The sequence below is a fragment of the Thunnus albacares genome, chromosome 13 (assembly GCF_914725855.1).
Source record: "Thunnus albacares chromosome 13, fThuAlb1.1, whole genome shotgun sequence".
Lineage (NCBI taxonomy): Eukaryota > Metazoa > Chordata > Actinopteri > Scombriformes > Scombridae > Thunnus > Thunnus albacares.
The window spans coordinates 26,069,363-26,092,685 of NC_058118.1; the positions used below are offsets into that span (position 1 = coordinate 26,069,363).

At 41.5% G+C, this 23,323-nt stretch overlaps 1 protein-coding gene across 3 annotated transcripts in view; it reads right to left on the bottom strand.

Moving 5' to 3' along the window:
• Positions 1 to 23,323, bottom strand: part of klf8 (Kruppel-like factor 8) — an 80,251-nt gene that overhangs the window by 8,195 nt on the left and 48,733 nt on the right. For 2 of the 3 annotated variants that reach the window (XM_044370252.1, XM_044370254.1), the window contains exons 4-5: positions 7,465 to 7,737; positions 7,139 to 7,373 (exon numbers count right to left, since the gene is read on the bottom strand). In XM_044370252.1, the coding sequence (XP_044226187.1) occupies positions 7,139 to 7,373; positions 7,465 to 7,737 (508 nt within the window). The remainder of the gene's footprint in view (positions 1 to 7,138; positions 7,374 to 7,464; positions 7,738 to 23,323) is intronic. The other variant, XM_044370253.1, reaches the window with a different exon arrangement.

The following is a 23,323-nucleotide window of genomic DNA, read 5'->3' on the forward strand; positions in this document are numbered from 1 at the left end:
GGGAAAGGAGGGACAGAACCAGTGGAAGATGGTGGAATGGACAGATATTGAGGAAGGATGATAGAGAACATAAAGCCCAGAGGAAGAGATAAATCTGTGAAATGTGAAAAGCGAGAGGATAAAAGACAGAGAGGAGGGGTAGAGACAGAAAGAAGAGAACAGCAGGGGGTTAATAACTTCTTAACAACGATGCCTGAATTCCAGCAACTTAGCAAGACAAAGACTTGCTCCAAGTGTGTGTGTGTGTGTGTGTGTGTGCGTGTGTGTGTGTGTGTGTGTGTGTGTGTAGTTAGATGTGGTCTTCCAGCCTGCAGAATTGATGGATCAAATTTATGGCCAAACCTCATCTCCTCTTTGTCAAAGTTTCTAATCCTGTTCTGGTGTTGAATTTCTTTTAACAGACAAAATATTTCAGGAGTCTGTCTTTCTTCCTTTCTCTCCTGTTTCAAGAAACTTTCACAATGTCAAAAGCACGAGGAAGACAATGTGAACAGATGTTAATGAAAAATATTCTGCAGAACTCACAGACAATGCTAATTAGCAATTAACTGAAAGACAAATCTCTCGAGGCTATCTGAAGTCTCTGCTGGTCGTCCTCAAGTTTTGGCAAGCTAACACAAATTCTACACACATTGAGTTTATTTATTTTTTCACCAGGGAGGATAGTCACTGTGGGGTTGTGCTCTTGCTTTTGAATTCTTGATAGCTGAGAGTAACTGCTGGCAAGATATTTCTGAGAAAAGTTATCTTCATGTCAGCTAGTTAAAGGTGTAAGCAATGTAATGAGATTCGTAGCGGCTAGAGCTTCAGTTGAAGTGCATTGAAGCATTGAGCTGCGTCAGAGACAGATGTTTCCTCCGAGAGTCGGTGGAGACCAAAACCAGAGCATTCATCAGGTGGCCAGAAAGACTCCAAATGAATGCTAACGTACACCATATCTGCAGGATGTATAAAAAAGCAACTTTGCTAGGTAGTGATTATAAGAGAGGGGACCAAAAATTCCTGGTAACCACTGATAGCACGGGAGTAGGGTGTAGTTATTGGATTTGCCTCTAGGTGGCGCATGTCTAGAGATTGGTGAAACTAAAATTGGGACTAAAAGGGAGAAGATTCGCCATAATGGAAGAAATCTAGGAAGAATCACAGGAGGCTCTGGACACGGTGACAAAAGATGACTACAGGAAATGTTTCCAGGAATGGGAGAAGCACTGGGACAAGTGCATCACATCTAAAGCAGAGTTCTTTAAAGGACATTAGGAAGGTACTACTGAAAGATTTAGGATAGTTTTTTGTTTTTTTTTAACAATTCTGGGAATTTTTGGGTTCCCCTCGTATGTCATTGTTGTGTTTACAGCTTGTTTTCGCTGCCCCGGAGTGGCCAAAAAAATCAATTAAAACAAGTTTGTGGTTTTATACTTGATTAGAAATTTGATGTCAAATTGAGTTTAGCGAGTAACAGATTTAACGCTTTTTGCGTAGAAATACAAATCTGAGAAGTTTTGTTGTTATGTGCTATGGCAAGTGAGTCTGTAGGAGTGATTCCTGTTTGCACTGCATTAGGTGTCTATGTTTGCGTACGTGTAGTCCACACGTGTTGAATGGTGCATGCAGACCTTTGAGGTGGAAAGTACAATTTGAGCTTTACATTAAGGGATGACAATCCACAAGCAGATGAATCTGGCTAAATGCAGTGTGTATGCATAGAAGTAGTGTTTTTATGTGCTTTTATTGATCTCCTAGGATGGTATTTATTGTATCTGAGGTCCTGCTCTCGCTGGACAACATAGTTCTACTCTGTTCTATACGATCTGATGTCATCTTCTACTATATAATGTATAATTGCATTGTATCGTGATAGATCATAAACAGCTTAACATGTCAATAAGCAAGCAATAAGTTGTTTTAATTACCAGCAATAAGTCAAAAGTATTCTTACATTAAATTACCCTTACATTGCCATTCTCGTCAATATCATTTCCACTGTGGTCAGATTATGTGGGTCCGGGTCAGACAGTAGCGGTCATTTATTTAATCTATTGGAACCATTAAGTCCACTCTCTCTCTCTCTTTTTCCCTCTCTGGCTGGGTCTTTCAGTCTCTTGCTTCTCCATCACTCCCTCTCGTCTTTCCCCTAAATTCACTATTCGGCAGTTTCACTGGCTGTTACCAGAAATACTATTACCAAAATGGAAAACAAGACTCAAGCCAAAGAACATTTTATGTCTCCAAATCAAACTCTGATGATTAATTATTTGGTCAGAAAACATAATGAATGAATCACAAGTGTCCCACCCTCCCCTTTCTCATCCGTGCTGGAATGTGGCAGCCATACTGTTCAAAGTCCACCCAGCCTGGAGAGGGCAAAGGAGGGGTGGGGCGGTTGGAAGGGTGACGCAAGGAATTTGGGTGGAGTATTTATGTGTGTGTGTGTGGGGGGGGGGGGGGTCACACACCAAAAGAAGTGTTCTTTGTCTCTGGAGACAATTAAGCCACCCCCACCACTCCGCCATTGCAGCCTTCCTCTTTCAAAAGGCAAAACGACCTATCTCCTCTCCTCTCCTCTCGACCCTTGCACCCTCTCCTCCTCATCCTCCCTCACCCCCGCAGCATATTCGACCCACCCCCACACCCACCATCACCTCACCCACCCAGTCTCACTTCCTTTCCTCCCCCCCCCGCCCCCCTCTGTGTCTACCTATCCGGTCCTCGCTCTCCTTTTCCTCCCACACAGCACCACAGTCACAGCAAATGTCAGCCGTCTCCTGCTTGTTCTCTTTGCAGGTACAGGAAGAAAATATCAAAGCTCCCATCTCCTCTCTCTCCTTCTCCCTCCCTCTCTCCTCTCATCTGGATCACGTCTTCTTTTTTTTTTTTTTTCAGTGTTGTACTGCGCAGCACTGACAGACGGCTCCTTTGCTGACAACTGAACCCTCAGAATCCACCTGGCCCTGCTCGCTAGATAAGATATTAGATTACATCGGTGTAGAAGAAGCTTGAATGATCCCTATGAGGAAATTGTGTAAGCAAGCACTGTGCTAACTGTAAGCTACTGTATCACAGTACTCAAACCTCCAGACTAAGTAAGCTGAGATCATGTTCTTGATCCATCTGTTTGTTTTCCTTTGGTATAAAAGACACGGACTGGCCAGGTTAGTTACATGAGTGTACTGTGTGCAGTTCACTTACACAACCCTTTTTATTACAAACCGGTTCTTATTTTCATAGTTTCGCCCATCATTCCTATCATTGTATTTAAAGTTAATTTCTGAGATCTGGAAACGTTACTGAAAAGAAGTCAGACAGGAAAGAAATATAATCAGGTTTTAAACTATATTAAAGTTTGCTTAACGCATTTGTCTGAGAAAACAAAGACAAATGATAAAAACGATTATCCAAACAGTCCATTGTTAACATCTTGATTAACTTTGACCTTCTTTGATTAACTTTGACCTTCTGTACTATACACAGTTTCTTGCACAATGAGGCATCACTGTGCTCATTTTCAGTTTTACTCCCAAATAAGGTGGTTTAGATAATGTGGCTAAACTGTTGGCTTATTGTCTCGTCGCCTGACTGCTCACATATCTTCCCCTGATGGATTTTGTTGTAGCAATGTTCTTATCATAACTCAAAGAAATGATGGTCAAAACTTCAAAAATGAGGCTCAAGAGAACCAAAATCATACTGCAACAGTTAAAAATCTCATTTTTGTTGACGTCAAATGGTTTCACTTTTCACCTTTCTGCACTGAAGTGTGTCGGGACACCATGACATCACTGTTAGGTGTGGTTACAGGTGCAATACTGTGAGACTCAGCCAAGTATTCAGTTCACTACCAAGAGATCACTGTTTGCGTGAGATGACATTTACAACCACTGAAATGAGCAAAGTTGCAGCTTTAAAAGCTCCATTAAATGATATCAATACTTACTTAAAGTGATGTAATTCCTTGTGAAACATGATGTTAGGGTGGTACATTAGACAGCGAGAGATAAATCTTATTAACCGGTGGGCTGTTAACTACGGACAGAAAGAAAGTTTTAGTGTGTTCAGATGGGCGGCGGCGGCGGAAAATGTGTGATGCTTTATTAGTTAGACTTTTTAGCTACACCTACTCGTACAGCATGAGGTCACCACTGAACACAAACTGTTTTCCAAGAAGTTCCAAAGTGCCCGTCTAACAGGATCTTTAAACCTGCAATAACTACATTTTTTGGGGCAGTGGAAACAAGTTGTGAACAGAATATTTAATATCATCAGCTTTTAAGTTGATATGATGAACTTGTTAGCAAACAGCTGCTTATTTATACATCCAGCACTTATGGTGCAACATTATAATTCATTTGGAGGATGAGTGTTTCTGTCCATCTGGTGAATATAAGTCCAATATTCACTCTTTTAGCTCTGTTTTGGTCTCTACCAACTCCTGACGGACATATCTGGCTCTTTAGCTGCTAAATGCTACACTATGTTCATTAGCTCGTTGCTAGCTGTGTCTGTTTGCCGTTTGGTGTTGAGCAGGTAGTGTACAGTGGGTTTTTAGAACTTTTCCTCTGAAAACAGCTGCCTGCTGCAGCCACAAAAAAAAAACCCCTAGAAGACTGCTTAGAGTGAACCAAAGCAGTAAAGTTGCAGCTGGACGGCTAAACAATGAACTGAAACTCGCTATAAATCTCCATAAAGCCGAGGGGAGCTGCAGAGTGGCTGATAATTCTCTGTAGGTTCATCACTATGAGTGACACCTTTCATATTACACACTGTCAAGATATTGATTAAGGCCGCTTTTAAGTTCTGATGCAAACAAAAAGACATTAGACATTGTGCTGCATTATACCGACCTCAGTGTTAGTTACCACCAAATAACATACATTTGAACATCTTATTGTTCATTATATGACTCTGTGCTTTAACATCTAATCAAAATCATCGCAAGAAGGGAAGGATGCAGTCACAAGATACAGTGAATTTGCGTTACGTCAATTTAAAAAAAAATCATTTATTGGTTTCACTATGTATTGCTATCATTATCACTGTTTCTCCATCTACAGGAGGTTTAATTTACTTTGATTATATGAACCTGTGTAAAGCAATCCCACACAATTAACCAGTAACATGCAGTACCTCTGTGAAGCTTATAATGATAAAAGATTTTGTAAACTACATTCGTTTATTGTATGATGTAAATTATATTCTGTCCTCACATGGACCTGGACGCCCTGAAAAATGTGCACTAATTTTTGAAATGCATGCTGGGAAATGAAGGAAAGTAGAAGAGGAGAAGTCAAAAATGTAAATTATAGAACTGTGTGACAACTGAACTCCTGACTATGTATTAAATGTCAGACACTGTTGAAGTTGGAGAGCGTGAGAGCATCTTCAGGCCAGTTTGTACGCCGGAGATTCTTCGAGAAGTTTCTGAGAGTGACTGCGTCCCCTGTTTACATTCCTGAGTCGAGGCCATGCTGGTTTGGATTAGAGACCAAGGTGAACTAAACTGACTTCACTGAGTGACTTTACTGCAGTTTGTCAAAGGGGTGGAGGCCTGTTTTGCCAGCTTGCCTGCAAATGTCGAGCTTCCGCTCATGTTTACTCAGGGATGGATTACACCTCCTTCAACCTTTCTGTTTTTCATTCACTTAACTCAAATTGACCAGATCGTTTTGAGTATTTAAAGGCGCTTCTGACTAACAGCTGACATCATGAAAAACTTTCTTTGTGAGTGGTTTGATATGAGGACTTCCCTCAGACAGGTTCTTCACTATTGATCATCATTTCACATACTGATTCATCTCAGTGTCTGAAAAGGTCAGGACATTTGAGGAACAGAACTTGAGTACATGCTTAAGTAAGTTAAAAATGACAGATGATAGTTACTCAGCAGTCAGCACACTGGAAGTTCCTATGAGACTTTCTCTTCCAAAATATTAGAGGATAGAATCAGCTGTAGAAACGTTGACAGCAGGAACATTTTCCTACAATATATGTAAAATTTCTTTCCACAAGTTCCTTCATTTAAGTGGGGACATCAATCATCTGGCACATATGGAGAGCTTCCAGGATGTCAAAGATAGACAGGCAGACAGATGGCAAGTCTAACATAGCGCTAACCACAAACACACACCGCCTCCCTCGGGAGACACACTGTACTCCTCTGAGACCGAGAGCTCCCCCATAAATGACGGTGTGAGCAAGAGTGACAGAACCGTGGAAGAACATGGAAGAACCAGCTGTGACAGACAAAGATAGGAAAGAATGACAGAGGAGAGGACAGATCTAGTAATCTAATCATCTCAAATGGTCTTCCTTTTCTTTACTTTGCAGATTTTAAAACAAATCCTCCCTGTGCTATGTAGTGTACTGCCAAATCATTTTTGTTTTAACATGATACGCATGACATTTGCACATGTCCCGGTCTATATTGATGTTCTGGGGCTTTACTGGACTCTACTTATGCGTTTCAGACACCTTCCTATCCAGTGTTTAATACTATGTGACTTTTAGTGGTCATACTAGCCTAAAAAAAAAAAAACTGAGGCAGCAACACAAAGGAGCGTTGAGTAGCGGTATTATTGTCCATTTCATATCACGTTCATCATTTGACACCAATATTACGCATGGAAGGCACGCAACGTATGAAGCATAATACATAACATATAAAGTGAGGTCAAAGTGATGTACTGGGGTCGTTTTTAAATGTTATCTTTGTATAGCTTGAACTGAGTCATGTTATCACTTTGACAAGAGAAGAAGTCTAGGTGCAGCAGCCAACTGAGGGAACAAGTTTGAAAATAGCACAGTGGCCTATTCTGTCACACTACATGACTCACTGCTGTTGGTCTGTGCTAATATGCCAAGAAGCCAACCTGGCTCCTGATTCTGATTCAGTGATTCAACTAGGACTGGGCTTGTACTTGTTTTGTTGGGAAAAACAACTAAAGCAATCAATCATTTGTGGGCTGAATTAAGAACGGGGACGTCATGCTGCTGTGTCACAAACAGAAAAATGGCAAAAAGATCGACACAGCTCTATACAGGTTGTTGTAAGTTGACTTGAAGAAATAAAAAAGAAAATGTCGAACATGAACATAATGTCAGGCTGAATACTGAAATGAAAACCAAACTTCCTGGAAACACTCACCAGATCCTTCTGAGCGTCCGTCGCTGCCGATGAGCGGCACCGTAATGGCTGCCGTTGCAACGCCATCCGTAGGCATGGTTGTGTACACAACAGGTAGGGACTGTACCACCACCGGGATGGTCTGCAGCTGGCCCACCTTGCTGGGCATGCTGACAGAGGGGATGGTGTGGATGACATGGAGGATCTGCTGGCCGCCGGCGCCCTGCGTGGCCAAGATGGAGCCTGGAGAGAGGACCTGGAGAGGAATACGATAGGTTTGCTTTAACCCTGCTGAGTACATTTTAATACAGCTTCACTTAAACAATGGAAAAGAAGTTTGTTGTTACCATGGAGCCTATCGATTGTACCGTGGAGGGGACCGGTGTGGCAGACAGGCTGGGTTGGGTTACGGTACCGCCGGGCGCCGGGTTGACCGTGGTGTTCGTCGTAGAAGCGGGGAGCGAAGAGGAGCGGGGCTTGTTGAGCGACAAGTCGACGGGTTCGGTCTGGTCCTCCGCGGGGCACGGCTGGGACAGACAGGGCTCCGTCTTACAACTCAGCAACTCCGTCTTCACCTTTAGATCTGTCGGTTGTGAGCAGTCGTCACCTACGTCCGCCTGCTGGAGAGAACAAGAGGACAGGAAGGTTTAGGGATCTGATCGTTATTTTCATGGCATTAAAAGAGCTAAATGGCAACATGCAACTTTAACACTTGGAAATGTACCTTCTTCAGAATTGAAAAACCTTGAAAAAAAAAAGCATTTACATATTTTTTTACACACTGACATCCTGCTGATAAATTTCTTCAGTTGATTAGTAACTCCATAAGTCCGGGTGAGGCTGGTTTCATTTCAGATTTTACATATTGACTCTGACATTGACAGAGCCGACCCATCTCCTCAACATAATCAGATTTCTCACTCTGACAGAACAACGTAGGCCGAATTCTATCGGCAAACGGATGTATTAATTTGACAGATGTAATCACAGTTAAGTGGAATATGCCAAAAACTGCTGATACATGCTGCTCTATTGTGTGGGAAAGCCAGCAGGAGCCAAACTATCCACTAAAAAAGAAATTATATCATTATTTTTCTTCCGTGCTGTGAGACTGAGATAGAGACACAGCAGCAGAGGAAACAAAGCAGTGAGGGTTTGTTATATATTCTGTCTCTGCTGGCTACACAGTGACGTGGCTGTTACTGTCTGTGACAATGGACATGATATGCAAATATTTCTAAATATTATAGACGTGCAAAGTAAGAGGTTATTTCCAGGGTTCCAGGAGTACAGACAGTGTTTGGAGACTGACAGTTGGACAACGTGGATTGGATGGACGTTAAACTCTCCTGGTTCAATCATGAATAACAAAAGATGAGCAACTGTGTTAGAAATATCTGATTCTTAGATAAAAAAAAAAAGTCAAAGGAACGAGCCTGTGCACATTAAAAAATTCATACAGTGAAGTTAGAGTCGACTCCTAAGGTGTATTTTGATATGAAACACTCAACCAGAGAGCTTACAATTCGGTTAAATGTGCCTACGCTAAAGATTATACTGTCTGATGAAATTATTTAGCATATTAAACAAACAGTTCACTTTCAGATTCTGTGTCAATATTGGATGAAATCAGCAACTTCAGCACAGTATTTTGTTAACAACTGCAAAGCAAAATCTTGAATTTGCAACACCTCTGATTGGCCCCATTAATTAGTTTCCTCTCCATAGCAACGGCTGCTAGGGCTCGTGTCTGCTAAACTAGCAGAAAAACAGGATTTCTCACAAAGATGTAAAAAAAAAAAACAAAAAAACAATTACTTTCAAGGGGACTCCTGTGTTTCTATATAGAGGAATCAGGAATCAGCACAGCTGCACACAGTTTCATGATGGGAACTCGTGATTCTTCAAGTCAGGTCTGAATAAAGAACGATTGGATTGCAAAGTTTGCTATGAGAAAGAACTTCATCCTGTATTGAAGCTTTCGTGTTCAACTTGCGCCAGGCTTTTTGATACTACGCCCCAGTTTTCTCGGCCTCCTCCGAGGATCGAAGCCTCTACAGCCACCCAGGGCTCAGCTGCCGTATAGCTCGAAAAGCACAGGGAACAATGGCTGCTGTGTGGGACACTGGGGGGGGGAGGGGGGGGGAGAAGAAGGAGAGAGAGAGACAGAAAGAGAAGGGTAGGACGGGTATAGAGAGAGACTGGTACTGACTGAGAGAGAGAGAGAGAGAGAGAGAGACAGGAGAAATGGAATGAGAGAGGGAGCAGCAGCGAGCCCCCAGTCCTGGTGTTGGCCTCCATCCAGTTCAGCTGAGCGTAGCTTGGCTCTGGGTGAGGAGGAGAGGGTGGAGACTCTGCTACGCCCTTTCATCGGGTCACACAGTTCAGCTGGAGGCTGGGCTGTGGTAAGGACGACGCAAATATCAAGGCTGCTTCACAACAACCTCCTACGGTTAACAAACATCACATATGCAAATAACCACCGTTAAAAGGTGGTTTTTAGTGCGTTGCAGGTCGCTACACATCACGCTTGTTTTGAACCGCGTCTGTTTCATTCTTCGCTCTGAGAAAGTCAGTTTGCAGACTTGGAACTAGTCTCTACAAGCTCGATTCTTTTGTCGAAGTTTTATCATTCTGATATGGTAATCCAGGTGCCAGGAGAGACTTTTTTCGCAACTGTCTTCAACTGTGTGTCCAAGAAAATCCTGAATTGTGCTTCTGCTGTAACGTTCATCCTCTTTGTTTTACATGAGCATTGAAAAAAACCAAAAAAAAAAAAAAGAAAGAAGCACACGGAAGCTGCACCAAAGTTGGTTAAGGTAAGGAGGAGAGTAATTTAAGGAGCACAGGAGATGAATGATACAATAAACACACAGAGCCAAACCAAACTTGGCTGAATAAGGAAGAATTTAAGGAGCTATTATGGGCAAAAAGGAAAGGTAAAGTAAGCCAGGGAGAGGAGATGAGGAAGAAACGAGGAAGGACAGAAAAGGGAGATCGGTGAAGGCCGTAACATGATTATAGGGAGAGGAAAAAAAGAAAAAACTGAAAAGAAAATGAAGTGTGAAAGAAGTGAGGGAGTGGGTGAGGCAGAGACGAGAGAAAGACATGAGAGAAAGAGAGTGGGTGGGAAAGGCCTAGCGTTGCCATGGAAACTGGGAGCTATCAGCTGACTCCATGTTTTCCACTCGTTCGTTCGCCACCCACCAACTCCCCTTTCCTTTCCCTCCCGGTCCGTTCATCTTTCCATCACCTCACCCTTACCTTCTCTCATCACCGCTCTTTTTTTTTTTTTTTTTTTTCCTAACCACACCTCTCACCTTTCTCTCCCACACCCCCGCCTCTCCCTCCAGCATCTCTCGCTCTTCACATCAGCCACACCCTTGCCTCTTCCCACCTCACCCTCTCATCCCTCGCTCGTTTTCCACCCACCCGTTCTCGTATTCTCCTCCATTCTCTTATGTGTGTTTTTTTTTTTTCTCCTCTCCTCTCCTCTCCTCTGCTCTGCTCTCTTTTCACGGTTGCTCAGATTAAACCCACAACTCTTTGCAAAATCCCCAAAAGAAGAGACTGAAAGGCTGAACTCCAATAGAAAAAAAAAAAAAGAGAGAGAGAAGAAAAACCTCTCTCTGGACTCCTGCAAGCTCTGTGATTTGAGAGAGAGAGAAAGACTGAGGAAGAGAAAAAAAAAAACAGGGAAGACAGAGAGAGAGAGAAACCTTCTGACATGAGGATAGCGTGATTCGCTTAAAAAGGAGGATGTGTAGCAGCTCATTACCCAGTGGAACACGTCATACTGAACAACAGATGCTAATTTTTTTTTTGGGGGGGGGGGGGGGGGGAGAAAGATGGACACAACTGTTTACACTGAGTTGTTTACAAGACAAACAACTATACGGTCATTTGAGTTATTTTGTGGATTTTAAGGAGTAGAAATTAAGTTTGACCAGAGCACATTTTGTGATTATATCTGGTCACACAACAATAAAGACCTTTCTCCATCACAAATTAAGACATTTTGACTGACATGCCTCCTATTTTGAGTAATGTTAACCCTTAGAAAGAGAAACTGACAATTAATTCAGTCTAATAACTGCATACATCTAAGTTATGTCAGTTATATAAATGATCTTATGTTTCAATTTCACCGAAGCAGTGAGGGAAAAACTGAGGCTACGTCTAAACTATAGTGAATAATAGTTCTTGCTGTTCAGGTGTCAAAAGTTTTCCGTCCACTGTGACATTTTCAGGTTTTTTTTTCCAACAAGTTCATCCACATAAAAATGTCTAAACAATAGAAAAACGCTCTTCCACTCCAGCCAGCAGCTTTACGCAACAGCACGTGACTATCATCATCTGAATTAAAAAAAAAAAACATTATTGTCCCCCATCCACACATGCAAACAAGCGTGTTTTAAATACACCGCTACTCCGTTGTACTGAAGGCAGCTTTTCACTAAAGATCCAATTTTCATGGTCAAAAGTGAATTTAGCTCATAAACGAATCAAATAAAAATAAACTTGATACTCTGGAAGTCGAGTTTTGAGGGGATTCAAGGTCAAAACTGTGAGAGTTAGATATGTTTTGAGCCCAGAAGAACACATTTTAGTATTAAAAGATGATACAACCTCAAAAATATGTTGTTTTTCACAAGGTAACATACTATTTAAAGGCACTTTACTACAAACTCAGTGGCAACGCTTTATCTCTGATCTTGAATTGGATATAAACACAGACACACCGGCTCTGTGCTGTCTCTCTCTTTCCACACAAAGGCAGAAAACTGAAGTTCATTTGAAATTACATCTTAACCTTTCATTTTGCCCTGAAGTTGAATTTATTTGCATTGTTTGCGAGTCAGACAACAGCACAGGACCATAAAATAACTGAAACTACAACTACCAAAACAATCTGCCGGGGTTGTGAGACAGTTTCACCTTAAAACAATAAACTCAACGTGTAACATGAAAAAAAAACCCTCGCTGAGCTAGACATGTTGCAGCCGAGCTCTCCCCCCCCCCCCCCCCCCTTTCCCCTTCCCTGCACTTCACAGTTCAACTGCTCCACCATAAAATGGGTCACCCAGTCTTCGCCTTGCAATTAATTCATGTGATCTCTAACTTGAATGGAAGCGGGTAGCAGCTGTGACTGCAGTGGTGAGAAAGCCAGGCACAGAGAGAGAGAGAGAGAACGATGTAATATGTCCACTGGACTTTAATCTTCTTGTACTCACACTGAGTCTCATACAGATAAAGTAATGAGTGATTTACGGTACCAATACAGCTCGGCTAACAGTAACCTTCTGTGTCCACAGAGGGCTATTTACATGGCACAGTATGTATGATTATGGCACAGTATCCGGAGCGTATAAGCCAGGCTGAAGCATAAATGTTTACTAAACGTTCCTTCATGTTTTCTCCCAATTTAGTTGCAGCAGAAGCAAAGCAGCCACAGACTGACACCTGTCACTGCATCAGAGGGGTTTTTTTTTTGTGTGTGTTATGTGAAAATGCAAGTTCAAAGCAGGTTAAATATGCATAGCGTTAAATTCAGCAGCACTGACAGGCTGATCAACACACCTTTGTTAGCAGCCATATTACTTATTTATGGCAGGTTATACAAGTGAGGTCAACTGCAACAGCTCCTGTACTGAATGCCCATTAAAAAAAATGACATTTTAATGACATAATGTCTGCATACGGTATGTTATGATCTGATGCCTAAGAGACTGACCGAACAGACAGCACAGTGCTGTTAATGTCATTTTTATGTCATGACCTCACTTTCTTTTACAACGTGGCATGTTGGATGCATACAAGCTGTAATAAGTGTATAAACACTGGCCAGTCTCTTCTTCCAGTGTTGTATACAGTTATGGAACAGAGATGATAATACGTACGTGTGCTGTATGTCGGGACTTGCAGATACAGATGACGCCCACTTTAACAGGGTAGGAGCTTGGTCTTGGTCACAAATGATCGCAGGAATTTTTACACAAACTGTTGTAAGAATTCAGTAAAAACTCAAGAACTTCACTTGGAATACAACCTCAGTTTTTAGGAGGTTTTTTGGGGCTGTAGTTCTGCTCCCAAAAAGGTCAGTCCTCCAAGGTCAAGGTTTTCTGATGGCCCAGGAATGATTGAGGTAGGGTTACAACTCACAACTAATTCTTTTTATTTTTGATTAATCTGCCGATTATTTTCTTAATTAGTCGTTATTTTTATTGAATGTCAGAAAATACTGAAAAAAGCCCTTTATAATTTCCCAGAGTCAAAGGTGATGACCTCATATAAGAAAGAAAGCATTGAATCATCACATCTGGGAGGCTGAAACTCTGGCATTTTTGCTTAAAAAAAATTACCGATTTGATTACTTAATTATCAAAATAGTTGCCGATTAATTTCCTATCAATCGACAGAAAATGAATTGATGAATTAAGGTGGAGTCTGCAGCGCTGAACTTCAATTACTGGTCAAACACCAGCTTTGATCAATGTTACAACATGTCTACAGCGTCATTCAGAATGTAAAGGAGCACAAGTCGTTGCAGGTATCGATATAATTACGCAGGATAGAAAGTTCTTATGTAATTGACATTTAAACAAAGTTTACCAGTCTACTGAGAGACAGAGAGTGAATGTGAGAGAACAGGATTTTGGTTTTTTTTGTGTGTGTTACTATTTCAATGTGGAGAATCAGTTTCTTTGGAGGTTTTGCCAACAAGCGTCTGACCTCTCTGGTGTTTCCATCTCTGCATGTCTGCTTTCCAAAAATTCATTCATACATCACGCGATTCATGCAAATTACAAAACAACAACACCACAACTAATATATGTGATTTTAATCTTTCATCAGTCTAATTATGCAAACAGACAAAAAACTAAACCGAACTGTAGTTTCTGAGCTTTTGCTGGAAAAGTTACTGCCAAAATGTCACCAAGGGAAACCAAAACATTGACTTTGTAACCATATAGCAGCTTTTAAACCTTGGTTGAGATGTTATCTTGTGTGTTAAAAATAGAAATAGAAAAAGAAAAAAACCTACTAAACCACTACACAACATAGAAACAGGATGTTAGTCATGCCATAGAAACTAAATTCCACTGAAGCCTAATAGACTTTCAGTCCATGCTACTGCTGTTTTTTTTTTCTACAGGAAGAAATCAATAGGTCACGAGGTGAGACAAACAATACTGTGACTGTGTGTTAATGAAAGAGAGGATGGAGGAGAGGAGAGATTAGGTGAGAGATGAAGGGAGAGGCAACTTTGCCATTGATTTTCACCACACAAAAAAACACACCAACTGGGAGTGTGCTTGTGTGTCAATGTAATCTATGATCAACACTGCTTTATTATGATTTAACATGCTGTATGTGGTATATACCGTATGTGAGAATATCCTCTGCAGGGGTGTGAAGGCAGATATGGACGATATAATAAAGACTGAGTGCAAAAACAACAGCTGGGGGAGATATTAACCACGAAGCACGCGGCCCCGCCTTACCCGGCGCGCAAAAACACATACACACATGCAGCTCCACCCCTTACAACCTGACCCACCCAACGAAACACCAACTGCCCCCACCCCTGTGTTAAAGTCTATTCCCAACTATCTCGCTCTCTCTCTCTCCCTCTGGTTCACCCACCTGTCAGCAGGCTGATCCCAGCAGAGCTCGCCGTGTCTGTTAACCTCGACTCTCTGTTACCTAATAGGAGTTGCCAGTGTTGATTTCCTGGGTGCTTAGTAACTTGTTCGTCTCAAACGCCCACATGAGATGGTCTGACTCCGACCTTAAAGCAAACTCTACTCAAGTTTTAATTGAACCTGCGCAGCTTGTTCCACATGAACGTACACTTTGTTTTTTCTCCAATTAAAAGGAAAAATTCCACCTCCAGACACCTTTACACTGTGGTTTAACATGATATATTTAAGCATTTTAGTAATAAAGGTTAATAAAAGTGCTTACAGGTAATTCCAATTCCTGGATCAGCCATTCAGGCATCTGTAGCGAGCAACATGATGTACCTTACCTACGTGATTTTAGCGTAGTTAGACTTAAGTTGACCTTTCTCATACAGTTGTTTTTAATAAAGCACTAATTAGGAGCTTGCCAGTGGATACGTGCTTAGATACGAAGATTTAGATTTTTACGCAATCATATCTTAGCTCACAACTAAGATAAATAAAGCTTTTATCAGTGTTTGTATAGCAAATAAATTAGAGCACCAAAGGGCATGTAGACACTGACAGGAACTCTGATAAACCAAAGTCTGGCTGTATGTTAAAGACACATGTAGATATTATAGAATTAGCTTCAAGACAACCTAAGTAAAGTGACCAGGATGTGGAGCCTTTCTAGTTTGAGCTACAGCACATTAACAATAAAATAAAAAGTCACAAATATGTCATAGATCACTTATACTTCACTTGCATTTTCTCATTTTAAACTACAGTACTGTGAAAATGTTTTAGGCACTTCAGATGTTAGATTCTTAACCATAACGCAACACCATCAGGGAGGCGTCCGATCGGTCCCAAATTCATTCTGCAGTATGATGAACGACCACAAACATACAGCCAGAGTCATAAAAACCTATCTCCAGCAACAGGAAGAACTAGGAGTCCTACAGCAGATGGTTTGGCCCCCGCGGAGCCCTGATCTCAACAACAGTGTGGGATTAAATGAAGAAACAGAAGCAACTGAGACGCCTAAATCCACTGAAGAACTGTGGCACCTTCTCCAAGATGCAGGAACAACCGACCCGCCGAGTACTGTACTTGAGAAACTGCGTGCAAGTTTACCGAGGAGAACTCCGGATGTCGGATGATAAATAAAAACATATAACGGCGTTAGTTTTGAAAGTATCCTCACTTTACTTTCAGTGCCTGAAGTTTCTGCACAGTACTGTAGGTTCTGTACAATGACAACTGTAAAAAGTCTTTATTTCAAACAACCTGCTCCTTATTTTCATTATTTTGGCCACTATTCATATCAGTTATGGAAACACTTTACTGAAGAGCTCTCGACAGAGGAATGTAGAGGAAGGGCCTCTGCAACAAACACATCTGGATGCTAACATTAATGCTCAACTTTGTTGTCTCTTCCAAATAAGCAGTTTACATAACTGGGCTAAACTGAACTTGTTTAAAACCTGTCTGGATAACTGTGTTGCAACGCCCTATCCACTCATAAACAGACATAAAAGTCTGTATATCAGTGTCTCCGCTCCCTGTGTCTCTACAATGAAGACAATAAATAAAGTGTCTTTATAACTGAAAGAAGTGATGGCAGACAATACGCAAAGAACTTCCAGATTGTAAATAAGATTTTCCTGCAAGCAAGGATGTTGAAACAAGTTCAAAAGCATTGGATTGGCAGCATTTTATATTAATCCTTGGTGTATTTTAAGAATTTAGCTAAATTGAGCTGTAACGATCTACTTTTCTTTTGGTGTACCCACTTTCCCCTCAACCTGCTTTGTTTCCTAGTTATGGTTCCTTCAATAGTTTCCCAGCATGCTTCTCTGTAACCTTATGAGAATGTGCCTGAACTTGTTGCATCCAGCTGTGGATTATATTGTACTCAACCTGGAGGCAGAGAGAGAGAACATCACAGTAGTTCACAGGTTAAAACAGCTCAACAGAGCTCCTCCGGTCCTTCGCTGATGCCTCAGAATCATCCACAGAAATTTCTGTAGAACATCAGTTTTTCAGAAATCGCAGAGTACCATCTTTTCAGGTTGCTAACTGAGGGAAACAATCAGCTTCCTTTCCTCCCTTGTCAGATGTACATAATGCTACACATTAAAGGCCAGCTCTCAGCACTCTCTGCATACACAACACATTTTTGTCAAAAAAAAAAGACACATTCAATGTCCAAATAACGAGCTTTTCAGGCACTGAGAAAAACCTTGAATTGATAGAGAAGCAATTCACTGCTGTTCTGATGATAAAGCAAGACTTGAAACAGCAGAATTATTATTATTAATTATTATTATTATTTCAAAATCATCATCTTCATAAACCACAAACCAAACATCTTGTTTCAGTCAACCTGGCATCAGTAAAGCTCGTTACAGACGGCGTCGGCAGCCGCGACACCTGGATTTAACTCAGGAAACAGTCTGTGTTGGAACAAGGTGAATTTTTCCTTTTTATTTAATAATATCCTAAGTTTAGAGCTGAATAATAGACTGAATGTCCTCTTGTTAACATGAAGTTTCTTTGTGCTGATATCAGATGCCGGAGCTACAGATTAATGGTGTCGTGAAGGGAAGCGTTGCCTCATGATTCCTAAGAATTTAACACTATGCATCCACAAGATGCCATTAAGAGTGTGAAAAGTGAGGTCAGAATATCAGGTCAATATCTGCCACAATCTCATTAACAATATGCAAACTTCCTCGGGTATTGCCATTATGTCTACATTGTGCAAATTTGGACATTCTCAGGATATTCAGGTTCTGCCGGGGATTATTCAGCCTAGTTTCAGGTACATAACGCAGTACGCATCAATGCATCACAGCTGCTCATCTACAGGAAGTCGTTGACACAAACAAAAAGTGCATCAAGAGCCTTAAGCTGTCAGCGTGCTTCATCAGAGGCGTTTGTTAGATGATCGAACAGCTTCCCCACATACCTTTCTGACTTCAGAATCGAGGAGGGAGTTTCTGTAGCTTTCCGAAACCAAGAATCTGACTTTCACACCCGCTTCACACAGTGATTGGTCGGCTGTGCAGAGCTGAGAAGGAGTCGAGGTTTGAACTTCTCTTTTTCAGAAGTATTTGTCACTTTTCACGTGGACAAACAATACTATGACACTGAATTAGATATAAATGTGAGATGATTCACCTTCGGAACAGACTTGTGAATATGCCTGAACAGCGGCTCAATAGAAAGAGTTTTAATTGGGATGTTTTGCATGGAAACCCCTGGATTAGTGAAGTGAAATCCTTATCTTGTGTCACTGATTCTCTTTTCATCTTCCAAAACAGATTACAGTGTAATATTAATGATGCCCAGCGCTACTATCCCTGATGTACAAAGAAATACAGTCTGGTGATGTTTAATACAAACCTGAATTAAGAACATATTGTCAGGGTGGAGACTTATGTGAAGCAGAATTGATCCAAAAGTCAAATATCTCGTGTGTGCACAGTTACGTTCAAGTACTTCACCATCAGCTATAGAAACAGGCAGGTTTACTGCACTCCCTGAAGAGAAAAGACTGAATACAAAGTCTATTTTATAATTTATTGCTCATAACACAATGATTTAAGAGTTGAACTATTTGGTGAAATGTCTTTAATTTGTGATGAGTTTTTCTGGATGAATGATTATACAAAAAAAAAACCTTGAGCTGTGTTTCAGGAACCTTTTCTGAGGCTGATTTTATTTGTAGAGCTCGGTACAGAAGACTCTGTTTGCAATGTGATGTAAGAAGTCTTGGTCTTCTCCATGTTTGACAAATATTTCACCACTGTATGCAGGCTGTGAACTTATACAACACAATAACTAACTAGCTATGAGAGCCTTCTAGGAACGAGGAGAGACTGTGTGAGTGTGTCCGTTCAGAACGGTGCGAACTTTTCAACTTGGCCATAAGGACAACAGGCAGAAGAAGCATTTACTGTATCAATAAACAGAACACAGACACACAGTCATGTCTCATTTCATAGTACACACAGCTAACGGATAATTAAGAGCCAGACCAAACATCGCTTAATAAGTACATGTTACTCGGACCACTTCTGAATAAATATGTGCACAAACACCAGAGTCATAACTACTTCTTGTCCCAATCAAAGCTGCTTTTTTTTTTTACTTCCTGGAAGCCCCACATGCAGGAGAAAGTGTCTGGCTGCCAGCAATGACATCATCATCCTGCACCAGCAGAGGAAACCGCATCCGTCCAATTTCTGCAGTGCATTTGTCTTTTTTTTCTCCCCCCCCACAACATCTCTCTCTCTCTCCCACTGCATCCAAATATTGTGAATGTGCTGTCCTTTGAATGGATTGAATGCTCTGCCACACACACACACACACACACACACACACACACACACACACACTGACTAACACTCATGCTAGCAAACCCTCCTGGCAAAAGCACAGTAAATAGGCCTCTAACCTCTCATGTCTCATGCTCTCTCTCTCACACATACACACACAAACACATGGGGAGTAATAAAGTGTGTGTACATGTGTGTGTGACTGTGTATGTGCGTGTTGTGGCCTGACTTTGTGCATGAGTGCTCCTCTTTGCAGGAGGACAACTGACTTGTTTATGTGCATACATCAGTGACACACACACACACGCACACAGGGGGCCTTATTGTGTGTTTGCGTGCGTTAATGTGTGTTAGTGTGTGTTAGTGTGTGTAAGAGAGAGAGAGAGAGAGATTACAGGGCTATTCACTGTGCTGTGCTGGCAGGTATTCAGAGAGTGTGTGTGTGTGTGTGTGTGTGTGTGTGTGTGTGTGTGTGTGTGTGCTCGCTGTTGGCTGAAGTGGCGAGTTAGAAAGAGAGAGAGAGAGAGAGAGTGAGAGGAGGGGGCAGGGAGAGAGCGAGAGAGGGAGAGAGGTAGAGAAACAGAGAGAGAGAGAGAGAGGCCAGTTTGGAAAGGTGGAGGAGGAAGAGGAGGAGGAGGAGGAGGAGGAGGGTGGAGTGAGTGAGTGAGGGAGGGAGGCAAGGGGGAGGGGGAGGGGTCAGGCAACATAGTCTTTTCGGCAACTCCCGCCAGAGCCGCGGTTGCCATGGTGACGGCGCGAGCGGAAGCAGAGCCTCCCTCGACATATCCTATTAGGGCGTGAGAGAGAGAGAGAGAGAGAGAGAGAGAGAGAGAGAGAGAGAGAGAGAGAGAGAGAGGGGAGAACAAGAAAGGGAGAAAAGGGGATAGAGAAAGAGAGAGAGAGAGTCAAGTGTGAGAGTTTGAAAGAGAAAGTAGAGGAAGAACAACGGCGGGAGAAAGAGGGAGATGAAATACACAAAGTGTGTGTGTGTGTGTGTGTGTGTGTGTGTGTGTGTGTGTGTGTGTGTGTGAGAGAGAGAGAGAGAGAGAGTGATAAAGAGAGAGAGAGATCACAATAAAAGAGAGAGTCTTTTGCCAACTTTTGCTGCAAAGCCAAAACGGGGCCACAGAATGACCTTTGACCCCGTTCTGACATACCAACAAACACTAGTTAACTTGCACGAACTATCCAGCCTGTCTGATCATCCCCTCTCTCTTTTCATTTTAAAGAGTGATCGACGCTCTTTGAGACAAATTTATGTTTTTTATTTAGGTCTATATAAGAAAAATTGACTTGCTGACTTAATCGATAATGAAAATAAACCTTAAGCAGAACCACTGAGTTCACGACAGCGTGTCTTTACATGGAACAGGCTGCTGCAGGCTGATGTTTGTATTACGTAATCCCTATAGTCGCCCTTCATATTGTTTCCTATTGAGGAGCAAATAAGGAAATAGCAAGATCTATTCTAGACAAACTAATATTGTTCTGTGTGACCACTAGCTGATTACATCCGTTGGTCACACACAGCAGGAACCAATCACCAACAAGGATTCAGCAGTGTTTCAAATTTCGAGAGGCATGCTGAGTCAGTGGGCAAATATATAACTGCAGAGGTTCGTGGTTGAACATTGCATAAAAAAAGCATGCAGGGGTCTCCTTACGAATAATTATTTTGTTAGGATAGCAAGTTAAGAGAAGTGAAGTGCATTTTGTGGCATTTCTGGATTAAGTCTGAATTTCTTTTAATGTTTGTGCTTTCACTCATGGACATGTTTTGTCCTTAGGGGCCACCATACACAAATCCTTTTTAATTCATGTCTACAACAGCCATCATTCAAAGAATCGGAGACTGCTTTATTTGGAAAAAATCACATCCTGTTTAAAAGATAGATGTAAAAAGCACCGGAACAGGCGAACAATCGTCATGCCAGAGTTACAGTGTAGAAAATACAAACCTCTAATAACAGAGGTGATAATAGTGACATGGGCTTAAGGTGTTACACGCAGCATTAATGTGTGCGTTAAGGTGTTTAAGTGTTTGTAAGCTCCCAACGGAGTGAATACCAGGAGGATCTGCTTCCTGGAGACTTTATCTTTGGACAGGAAACTCCACTCCCCTCTGTTCGAGACAGCTACAGAGGTGTGGTTAACACACACACACACACACATGCACGCACGCACGCATGCACTCACACCCTCTGCTTAATGATCCCTTAGGCACTACTGCTCCACCCAGCCCCCACCCTTCACTAACCCAAACCACATCATGCCACAAGACACACATAAGGCTCTACCAACCCCCTCCCCCACCACCCTACCCTCAACATGTAAACACACTGACATAATTCTGCTTTTTCGCTGAAATATTATATTTCTTTTAAAAATAAGTCGATGAGTTTAGTTTGAGGCTCTAACAGCGGGTGGGCAGTTCGGCTCTTGTGGGGTCAAACATGTGACCCTTCGGATTACAAGACCGTGACTGCATCCCCCAGTTCCTTCACACTGTCCCCACCAATACTTTCAGCTTCACTTCCTGTGCACATGACTGAATCGTTAGAAAAACGGCAAATAAACCGTCAAAGCAGCATATAAATCTGTTCCGATGCTAAATGTTTATAACATCTCAAATATTTCAAATTCAAAGGGTTTTTCTTTTTTGCATGTTAGACACAGTATTGTATAAGCACTCTATGGGGGTCGACATAAAACAACATTCAGAGCAGTATCGAGACACAAACAGTGCATATAAAGTATGTAAATATTTAATAATTGAGGAATCACAGAACAGTGAGAAAAACTAGCAAAAAAAACGTGAAATCAAAAGAAAAACAAGAAAAAAAAAACATTGCGAGAGTTGAATTCTCTTTCTGTTTTTGTTGTCAGTTTTCTGACAAAGTTTGGTACAACTGAGTCATATGCATAATTGTGAATTTATTGTTTGGCATAATTTGGCCAATTGGAAGCATGTAAACATTAAATAAAAGAGGCCTTAGTACTGAGCCCTGGGGAACTCCACATATCGTGTTGTTATGCTCAGATGCATAGTTGTGCAGTGAGACAAGGTCTGCCTTGAAGATTACTGTGCAACTATAAAAAAAAGTGAAAAGTGATTTTTTCCAGAAACCCATAACATCCCAGAATTTACAGTTTGAAATCCTTGATTGATTTTTTTATAACTAGAAAACAGAAACAGACAAAAACGCCTGTACTGTGTGATGAGTTCTACTGAAACACAAATCTCTCCGTCATAGAGCCAGAGGCAACATATAACTGGCATCTTCAGCATAACTGATGACACAAGTGAGAACAGATTTATAACCTTCCATGTCGGTGGAAAAGGTCTATTGTAAATGATGACTGAGCAGGTAATGAATGTGTCATGACCTTTGGCACAAGTCTTGGCAGGTATGATGCAATTCTGCGCCTGCTTCCTCGATAAGAGAAGCCTCGGAAAAGTCAAAGATGCGGTTCGCATGAATTAAAAACAACAAAAAGGTGCATCAGCTGAATGGCTGTGCTTCTTGCCCTGTTTTCAAACTTCCTGATCATTGTCGACAGCGTGAAACCAATCAAATCAAAGCAAAACGAATGGCCTCATATCTAAAGCTATCTTTCCTGGATTGTTATAACTGGCAAAAAGTTTGCTGAAGCATGGGGAACAGAACAAGTATTCACCACAAAAAAACAACCAAAAGTAGACAATTTTATCTGCAAGGATGACCACTTGAACTGAAAAGTCTATATGTGGTCATGAACACGACACTAACAAAATATCAATCTCTTTTCATAAGTTCAAATGAATCTTAGTGGGTGAAGTACTTCTAATTTATCAGCTTCTGTAAAGGTGACAAAGGTGGTTCATCACACTGTTACAAACTGTTCATTCACTATTGATTTATCTCTCTAAAGACTCTTATATCCACGCACACAGTTCACTTTTGACAATTACACCCATGTGTTCATGCCCTGGAGGCTGAACTTACCTTTAAACATAACCAACACATGCCTGAAACCTATTTTAAACCCTGATTTAACCTAAACAAACAGCAACACAGTTAAAAACACCAAAACCTCCGTCTCTATTCTGACTTCAAGCCCCATTGAAAAGCACACATATGCCATCTTTTTAGTTTTCCTAAAAGTTAAAGGTGCTACAGTCCATCAGTATCAGCTGAGGATGAAAAACAGCC